Raw genomic sequence first — 10,758 nt, forward strand, 5'->3', positions numbered from 1 at the left:
CTTTAAATTAGATAATATTGTTCAGCAGGTATTAGGATATTTGAATAAGATAGTATTTGTAAAGTTCCTAGCAAGATACCTAGTATGTGGTAAGCACACTATAAACTTTAATTTCCTTCTATTTTAAAACATGTATATGAAAGCCCTTGGCTTAGATTATTTGCTTTACCCATTTATATCTTTTATAGAATACAGTTACTTTTATTTGGGTGATATTAAGTGAACTACAAAGAATCTTCAGATAATGTTGATGAATAGGTTTCTAACTCAAGTAATTGTCAATTCAGCATCTTGGAATAGTTTATTTCTGTTCTTTTTCTTGTTACTTTTTGTTTGACATTCTAGAATATGTAGACAGTTTTATCTAGAGAAATAGCTTTAAGGCCGGCTCACCCTCTGAAATGAAATACTATAACTTAAATGTTTTTTATGACTTCTTAATGTCCTTTTAAATCAGCCATTTAGCTACCACATTATTATATAGCCCATCTTAATAAGATGAAATGTTGAACCACATGGCCTTCTTGCTCTGAGATTCTCTCTCCTTCTGGGAAGTGCATGCCATCTAAAAAATTTTTCCTAGAACAGAACAGATGTCAAGTTCATCTTTCATTTGTACTAGCTGTCAAGTAAGACTAGTTTCAACTTGACAGTTTATGCTTTATTTAGAAGTTCAATAAACTTTTTATGGTAAGATTGAGATACTGATTTGCAAATATTCTTAATTTTATATGTACTTAAGAGTTCATTTTACTCAGTGAAATAAAGATATCTTTAATATAAAGATTTTCTTCAATAATTTAGAAATTACATTCAGTTGTATAGTTTTTCCTGCATTATTATTTGTCATTATCAATACATGTGTTGTATGTTTATAAAAATGGCTGATGAGGTCTGCCCAATTGAATGCCCAGGTGAGAGATTACAATAGTGAATTACTAATTTCTTATGCACATACTTGATGTCAAATATGTAGTCCCTGGGTCGTTGAAACAGTTAAGCATCAAGCTACTAACCAAAAGGTTGGTGATTTGAGCTCATGCAGAGGCACCACAGAAGAAAAGCTTGGCAATCTTGCTTCCGAAAGGTCACATCCACGAAAACCTATGGAGCGCAGTTCTACTGTGCAACACGTGGGGTCTCCATGAGTTGGATTCAACTTGACAGCAAGCAATTTAGTTACTATAAATACATAGCTTGAGGTTGAATAGATAATCCTGCTTCTCAATTAAATGATTCAAAAGTGGCATGGCAAGGTGTAACTTTTACCAATCACATGAAAACTCATGATTTATAAAGTGAGAGCCAGTGCCGATTTATTGTTTTGATAAAATGCAAAGAGCTCTTAAGTTAGTATAATTCATTGTGTTTTCCAGTGAGTTCACGTGTCATTTGCTTTCTCATCCCTGTTTCCGATGCAGGTGCAGCAGTGGCAGGCATTTACAGAGTAGCAGGGAAGAACATGGCCCCTTTGGAAGCACTGGTATGGGGCGTTGGACAGACTGTACTGACATTAATCATCTCCTTTTCAAGGATCCTCGCCACACTTTGAGGCTTCTGTGGGAATGGCTTACTTCACATAAGGAAACAGATGTACAGATTCCCTGAGAATGGCATTGTTAACAAGCAGAGATGAGATTGTACAAGAATGTGGAATGAGCAGGTTAAAACACGGCCTCCAGTTGTGTGGGAAGACTGCCCTCTGGTGTTCAAGCGATTGCACTACTGCACCGCACCTTACGTGCCTCTTTCCAGGCAAGGTGCATCCATACACTCTGTGAAGCTACAAGAAAAAGCACCTTGTTTAGCTGCCAATCAGGTTAACATTGGTGTTGAAATCATTGTTCTTAACAGTGTTGTGTTAAATTACAGGGACGTTTTGAGGAACTGATATATGTGCCAAACTTTTTTCTTTTTTTTAACATTGATCATGTGACAGTTTGCCAGTATAGATGTAGATGAGTGCTGTGAATATGTGACATGAATTCAGGTTATGTAGTGAGAATCGTGTTTTGCAAAGCAAAATCCCGAATGAGTGCTGAATATTGAATCATTTAATATGACAGAAATTATTTGGTTTTTAATGTTGAGCATTTCTGGGGTTTAAGGCTTTAATATGTTTAGGCATTATTGTTATTTATGTGGAAAATACAGTAATACTTATGGAAAACTAGCTAAACTGTTTTAAGGACTCAAAGTAGATCTACAGGGTGCATAATTTTCACCAACTTAAATAACACCCTTTTAATAGTTTCCCTCATGCATAAATATTCTATTTATATGAATTCGGAACTTTATGGGTTACACACATTGATTATAATTTGTGTATCATAAAAATATAATTTGAAAATTTTCTTAAAAAGTCTGAAATGCATGTTGCATTCTTTATCCCTGCTGAAGAGTTTGCCATGTGTCTCATAACAAAAGATCTTTATAATGAATATCTCAGTGGGATGATATCACTTGTATTTATCTTGATTCTTGACAAAACATAAGGAATCTTTTATTCTGGGGTGTTAACTGTCTTTAAAGAGTGGCCTAAATTAGGTTGTGGAGACAAAAAGCCTCACTTGCAGATAAGTAACAAGCAAGTTATATAGCAAGAGTAATAACTTAAGCTGTCTTACTTTGGATATGTGATAGCGTTATAAGCTCGCTAACTAAAAATTGGGGGATATAGTAAGTAATTATAAAATATGAAAATTAATCTCAGCATATCAGTACAGTATTGAGTGATTTTTGAGTGATTCATTTTAGTTGTTTAGCTCTTGATTCATTCTTCTCTGTTACTGAAGTTTACCAGAATCTATATGATGTTTTTTAGAAATTGAATGATACCTGGTATAAAACATTTTGAGAAGTTTTAGAAATATGTAATTATTTGTAAGAGTACAGGAAGTAGGGAAAACACAGAGCCTGGTTAAACTTGTCTCCTAATGAGATTTTTTTTGTACCACCATTTCAGGTAATATGAAATTAACGACAATCCAAAAAATAACCTATAACCCGGTTTGGTAAAAGTAGATTTTTATTGGGCCCCATTCAGATTTAATATCTTTGTTACCCATACCACTTTTTCTCTACTAAAAAATAGAGTGTACCAAGCCCTCAACAGTGAGGAGTTGGTGGGGATACTTTTACCAGTATAGAAGCCAATTTCAGGGATTTAATAACATCGTGGCTTGAAAATTTGCTAAATGCAAACATAATAAGCATCTATGCATTCTTGAAGACCTTGGAAGTGATATCTTTAATTTGATTATTTTTATCAGGCAAAAGCCTGGAATTATTTTCATGTGTTCTTTATATCGCTGATATTTTCTCAAATTAAATTTAGGCATAAATTTTCCAAGTCAGTTTTACTTCTCCTTTTCTATTAGAGTTGAGTTGTGTTCTTCCTTTATTTGGCTGTTGTACAGATGATTTAGGGCTCATATTCTTCCAGGAGAATTGCCCATGACATGTTGAGATTGTTTCAGGTTTACAAAATGAATGTTTAACAAATGGTTAGTTTATGAATTAAGAAAGTTTTCATGGTAAGGTAATGTGGAGCATATGATTCATATTCCCGAATTATTCAGAAAATAACTTGGACACATTAAATGTATGAATGCATGGACCAAAGAGGTTTAAACTCCTGATTTTACTCTGAAATGGAGGTGTTAACTGGATGATTAATACTTAGTCTGTAGAATGTCCTGCAATTATTACCAAGTTACTTTAAGTTATGAATTGTGTGTGTGTGTGTACTTTTAACTTTGGGGGGAATTTTTGGTTTCTTTGCTGTTTTCAGATATTTCCATTGAGATTTTTTTGCAAATGTTGCTCATTTAATGTTTGGAAATACAATTGAATAGTGCAAATTTATGAAATTGTCTTAATAGCTATTTATATGCTGAGATTTTCTTAAAAGTTAGTGTTTTTTCTATAGAGGCAAGAAACATTTAATGATATATATACACACGTATATCATTATGTATATACATATAAAGCTGCTGTATATGAGTACAGTCTAATTGGAAAGCTTTTGTTCAATGAAAGAATTTGATATATTTGTTCAGTTGAATGCTCATTCAAATACGTTTGAGAATGTTTAAGATTTTTTAATTTGGGAAACACTTCTTGGCTTAATAGTGTTAGATAACCTTGCTTGTGATATGACAAAAGCCCTTTTGACAGATTGCATTGTTACACTTCCTTAGAATTTGTATGTTGGTCAGCAGTAGGTTCTCTTTGTGATGAATGCAAGAAGGAAAGGGAGAACCCCCTCCTGTTTACACTCCTTTCCTTACACACTGTTCAGTTAAATACTGTGAAATCAGCTCCCCAAGGAAGAGATTCCTGTATGTCGAAACTAAGTATTATTTAATATACTGTTTAGAGATGACCATAGATCAGAGTCAAGGGACCTTATGCAAGCTACAAAATGTTTAAAACCCTTAGATGAGGGAGGTGTAAATAATCTGTCCCATGGGACAATTCCGTTGGTTGCCTGGAATGAAGACAGCCCCTACTGACGGCTGTATTCAGTGCGTTCAGCTTAGTGTTTCTTATTTTAGATCTTAATGTTTGCCGAACAGTGTTATAGTTTATACCCAGTGTACTTTCTTAGTATTTGTAGTGTACATTTCCACAGCCCCCAAAAAGTCTAAGGGTTTTTTTGTTTGTGCTTTAAATGAGAGAAGTAAAGAAATGAGCTGGGCTTTATATCATTTATTTGTGATGTAAGGAATAAGGGGTAGTTTAAAATCGAAGAATGTTGTTAGAAAGGTCTTTGGAGAACATCTAATTAAGATGAGGAAAGTGGGGCTGCCACCCTAAAGTACCCAAGCTGACACCCCCATGTCAACTAATTCAAGTTTATAAACGTTCCCTGTGGGTCTCCTAGAAAGTGCTGTACTATTTCCTGTAGTAAGTACAAAGATGACCAAGACGTGGTTCCTGCCCTTGAGTTCACCAAGAACTAGCAAGGTGATTTTAAATCCTGAGATTGTTGAGATGATATTTTGCTTCCCGATTTTAGTTGCGTGTTCAAGTCCTGTTTTTCTGCCTCAGATTCTGAGTTTCCCAGGTCATCCACTAGGTGGGATTTCAGTAACTGAGGTATCATTGCTGTGCGAGTGAAGAGTACTGGAATCCAGGCCAGTGGCAGAGATCTGAATCCAGGCCCTGTCCCTTGTCGACTTTTTTGATCTTGAGCGAATCACTTAACCTCTGTGAGCTTCAGCTCATTCTCTGTAAAATGAGATTAATAACTTCCTGTGGTTATCGTGAGGATTACATGGGTTGTTTCTGAATGACAGAACAGTACATATTTGACAGTAAGTGATCAATAGATAGTCATTAAAATTCTTGTGAAAAATTATATTTTGCAATACAATTGAATATGTTGATTTGTAAAATTCACCTGTTTTCTTCCATTTCCTAATTCTCCTTACATATATTTTGGGAAGGAAACTAAAAAATTTCTCTTGTAATCTTGGTTTCCTTCACCCCTCTGTTTTTTTAAACCAGCAGATACTTGCCAAGCTAAGCAGGATTAAGTTACGGGTAGAGGAGCCAGCATCTTATACTGCTTACTTCCCAGGGACCCTAGGTAATGCAGTGTTTAAGTGCTTGGCTGCTGACAGGTTGACGGTTTGAACCCACCAAGGGCTCCAGGGGCGAAAAGACCTGGCTGTCTGCTCCTGTGAAGATTACAGCCTTGGAAACCCTATGGGCTAGTTCTCCTCTTCATATAGGGTCACTGTGAGTCAGCAGCAGCAGCAGCAGCAGCACTAACTTCCCTTGAATTCATTCGGTCAACATCCATTGAATCTCTACTATATGCAGCTCACTGTCCCTCTTTTAGGGATGGAAAAGTGAATAAGATTGAGCCCTCTGTCCTCGTATCTCTCTCTCCTGCTGCCCTGTGCACTTGGCTCCAAGTGTAGTGTCAACTCTGAAGGAGTATAGAACTGGGGTGTCAGTGGCAACAAAGTCCTTTTTTGTATAGAGCAAAGGCGCTTAAGTCTAAGTTGGTGTTATTGTTTTTAACTTAAAAGGAAATACCGATGTTTTTAATTTATGTCCATTTCATTATTTAAGAAGTAACAAGATACTAAGAGCACTTTCAGAAATATTCTCAGAAACTACTTCACTCTCAGGAATTCTCAATCAGAATCTCTTCATACAGTCTTGAATTTGTTTTTAAGATGGAAGGAAAGTGAAAAATTATTGAAGAAATTCTAGTTGGCCTAGATTGCAGAGAAGTTTGGCAATACTTGCTGGGTAACTGGGTGAAATACTGTTCCTGCAATAATCAGGGGTCAGAGTCTCAGTGGTTAAAACTGATGGGAAATCAAACTGTTTCAAAATCTCCTGTAACTTCCCAGTCCTCTTCATAACACCTTGGAGGGAGATTCTCCAAGATAAACAGGACAGTATTTGATTAGCTATGATTAGATTTTTCAGACATGTGGTACTGTTTTGTAGCAGATGGAATCAAGGTAAATTAAGTCTTTAAATGTTAGATTTAATTTACCACAACGCATTCTGAAGTCACTGCCTTTTTTTGGGGGTGGTCAGTTTTGCTGTGTTCTGTGTAGGCAATTCATTGTTGTTGAGGTGAATTAGTTATCTAAAAATATATCTGTGAAATTTGCCTGGGGGAATTCTTAATACATGAAGCATTTTCAGTAGATATGGAGATGTTCCAGCTAGTACTTTATTAAATTAGTGAAAACAGATTTCTGAGTGAACTGCGCTGTGAACTGTGGCAATTTCCTTCTCTGAGGTGAGGGGACTCAGCTTCACATTCTTTACATTCATTGCACATAAGTTGAACTTAAGTAATAACCCTTTTAGGATCTTGAGAACTAATTTAGCAATTTCTCGAAAATCTCCCTCCCCCTTCTGTATAGATTTCATATGTTACAAAATAAACATATGTACAGTTTGTTGGTAGAATCAGAAGTGCTGGTTTAGAAGAGACTACTGTTAATACCTTGTGATTATGCAGCCAAAATGTTATTAAAAACCTAATACTGTAGGCAAGTCAAGAGGGCAGGGACTTGTTACACATTTCTTTGAGCTGCTATACTGCACCTCTACATAGCTACCCTTAACAGTCGCCTGACTGTCGCCCTTGAGGGGATGGATTTAGTCATGTGACAGAAACTGGAATGCAGTGTGACATAAATGTATAGAAAGAGGAACTATAGTGCATAATTACCCGAATCCCATAACTAACACTTTTACTCCTAAATATACTTAGGTTGCTCATTTCTAAAAAGCATCCCTTTTTCTTTAGAGCCCTGATGAAACGAATGTTAACTTGACAGTATCACTGATGATGAAAAGTTTCCTTTGTTTTTAAATTATTTGCACATTATCATTAAGTATCTTTGGGAAGGACAGTTACAAAGTTAACTCCATAGAAAGCAAAACAGAGGTACTTCTTGGAATAGTAATAAAAATGATGTACTTTCAATGCTGAATAAACTGATGGTCTCATTGGCGTTTCTTAGTGTATCTGATATTGGATGCATTTACAATGGAGGAAGCTGTAAAAATTCTAGCCCTCTCCCCATCACACCCCTTCACACCCACACACACATGCACGTTCAGACATGAACTCTACACATTTAGATGAGCAAATATGAAATTCCATCGTATTTCTCATTTCAGTGTGTAACTTGGTAAAATTATATGATTCTACCGTAAGTATTCGCCCTTGATGCTAGTCATTCTGGGATGAGGGAATCAACTTTATCTTAAAGTTAACTGGTTAAAATATCTTGATTTAAATAGCAAAAATATAGTTTTCTTAATAGGTATTAAAGGGGCCCTCATGGGGCAGTGGTTAAGTATTTGGCTGCTAACCAAAATGTCAGCAGTTCGAATCCGCCAGCTGCTTCTCGGAAGCCCTGTGGGGCAGTTCTGCTCTGTCCTATATAGGGTCAGAATGGACTCAGTGGCAACAGGTTTGGGTTTGTTTTGTTAATAGGTATTAAAAGACTCACTTTCAAATTGTGTTAACTCTCAGACCACTGATGAATCATTTAGTAAATCACAGAACAGTTTTTAAAAGCTAAATGATACCTTAGTGCCTTGAAAGTTAAAATACTTTTGCAAAGTGAATTTAGCTAGATTCAGGATTGGTACAGATGAATTGGCTTTGTACACATTACCTATAACTTGGAATTAGAAGTAGGAATGGTGTAATTGAAGCAAATCTTAGCTATTGACTTCTTACGGTTTAATGTAAATCAGTGATTTAGCCATTGGCTATAACAGAGAACAGCTACTTTCGTTATATTTTCATGATGTGGTATTTTTTTCTTTTTCCAAGTAAGTATGGAATGGGGAAAAATGTAGTCAAAAAAATTAAATGTGGGATTCTGGAATTTAGTTTTGTTGTAAACTAGAGATTCTAGTGTGAACAGTATTAGTTTTCTATTGTGGCACAAGGGCAGCCACTTTATGTATGTAACTGTTAGAAATATGTTTATCATCAGGGATTTATTTTTACTACAAAGATACTTAATGTACTGTGAAGTGTAAAGACAAGAAGAATAGACGCTGGAAGGTAATGCACAAGAACAAAGGCGTACTTGACGCGCAGTTCCCTATGTTACGTGAACACGATTCCCCGTTTGTTAAGACTGTAAACTACACTGTGTGAGTATGTGTACTGCATGTTTACATAATACTTTTTAATTTTGAAGGATTATTTAAAAAACTTTATGTATAATACCTAACAAGCTGTAAATATTGTATACTATTGATTTTTAATTTTATATAAACAATTTTTTTATTTCCCAATTCATGTACAAATCTCATTGTGTATATAACATAATTCCCTGGAGAACACAAATTTTACAGTGAATTTCAAGTATTTCAACTGTGGTAAGCATCTTAGTTTAGCCTTAGAGGTGTTGATCTTTATTTTATTTCACACCACTCTCATTTTCTTCAAAGGGCAGCAATAAACATATGCAAGTTATTTTTAGTTACAGAAAGTTGGTCTACAAGGACAAGATCCAGGTTCCAATTCATTGCTTTAAGAAAAGATGCACAATTAATATCATTCAGTGTCTAATCACAGGGCCGTTTCTGAGGTCCATGTGTGGCCCTCCTCTTTGTTAATATACAGGGTGAACTCTTTACCAATACACACAAAAGAACTGTTCAGAGTAACTCCAGCACTTAAATGTCGTTACACAGAATTTATTGGGTTAAAAATTTGTAATGTACAGTATTTTAATAAAGTTTCTGTATTCAGTTTCATGCACTTATATATAAATAAACCTCTCTTTAAAAGCTTTATGTGGTGGTTATACATCTTTTCAGCATGCGCATCGTGGACACCAGTGTCAGTTTTTTGGGCTAGTTTTACATACAAATCTTGGAGGTAGTCCTGAAAACGGTAAGCAGGAATCCTAAAGACAAACTTGGCCTGGTTTCTAGTTTTACCCAGGACTAGTCCTGGGCTACCATAAGAACAGTCTACTTTTGAGATTTTTTTATAAAGCATGCTATCACTTTTAATAATAAATAATTACCATTTATTGAGTGTTTATTATGTATTAGACACTTAATGTGTATCCTTTAACACTAAAGGTAACCCTTCCAATTATGTGTCTTATACTCATTTTACAGATGAAGCATTTGAGGTTTAAAGGGGGTAAGGAATTTTTCAAGGTCATATGGCTAATAATTGAGCTGCAGTTTTTCTCAATTTTTTTCCCCCCACTATGCTATGTTGGTTTCTACAGAATATTCTGGGAGCTCTTACTTGTAATAAGATCTCATTACTGACAAAGGCAAGATGACATTATGGGGATTTGAAAAATTATCAACTCAGGATTTGTGTTGTCAAATGTATATGTATTTTGAATTTTTCTTAGAAGCTATTTTTGAGTATTTTGGTATTTGCTGAGCCCTGAAAGAAAGTTTGAGTTTCAGATGTCCCACCACCTACTTAGGACAAGAGCAGAGGGAAAGGTGACTGAGAATAAAGTCACTGAGCCTTTCTGATGGGAAATGAGTCCCGCTGAGACTTGTGGGGGAAGAGCATCTCAGAGTTATTAAAGAGCTATTTATGTCATCGATGTTTTGAAGTTGAACCCTCTTTAATTCATAAGTAACAGAAAAAAACTAAATGGGACCCATGGCTGATCTTAAAGGAATAGAACTTTGGTTTTCCAGCTTCTAATGGAACTTAAACAGAAGAACTTTTCTCTTCTTCATCGTCACCAGGCATTCTTCTTTTGACCAATTTTATGAACATTCGTAAGTCTCAGCGAGTTCTGGGGCTGATTGGCAAAGTGGAATTGTGTCTGGTGGTTTTCTTGCAAAGCGACAGTTTCATCACTAGGTGGGGTAGTAGTACTTTCTATTTTCTCTCCCTTGCTTTTTGGCTCGGTCATCAGTTCTTACCTATGAACGCACATTAACTCAGTCTGTACTTTTGGACTCAGTTTGATAGGATATATCTGAAGTTATTTTTTTCTGATAGAAATACATGTAAGAAAGTTAATTTAGGTATGAGAAAAATCCAATTTCTGCATCTCATCACAAGCAAATTTAACTTCCCCCAAAATGTTAACATACAATGTTTAGGGGTTGTTCGCAATTCAGAAAATCACTTCTTAGTTGTATGGTTTTGGTAAATCATTAATTTGGACTTTGGTTTATATAATTTTCTCAAATTAGTCGCTCCAGCACTTAAAATAGTATATTATATGCATAATGGTTTTATCTAACTTAATAGTT

General features: G+C 35.4%; 1 protein-coding gene across 1 annotated transcript in view; it reads left to right on the top strand.

Moving 5' to 3' along the window:
* The window catches only part of TMEM170B (transmembrane protein 170B), a 66,388-nt gene extending 57,079 nt beyond the window's left edge, over positions 1-9,309 (top strand). The window contains exon 3 of the mRNA XM_049883868.1: positions 1,422-9,309. Within this exon, the coding sequence (XP_049739825.1) occupies positions 1,422-1,552 (131 nt within the window). The 3' untranslated portion in view covers positions 1,553-9,309. The remainder of the gene's footprint in view (positions 1-1,421) is intronic.
* Positions 9,310-10,758: the final 1,449 nt, after the last annotated feature.

The sequence above is a fragment of the Elephas maximus genome, chromosome 1, assembly GCF_024166365.1.
Source record: "Elephas maximus indicus isolate mEleMax1 chromosome 1, mEleMax1 primary haplotype, whole genome shotgun sequence".
NCBI classification, from domain to species: Eukaryota; Metazoa; Chordata; class Mammalia; order Proboscidea; family Elephantidae; genus Elephas; species Elephas maximus.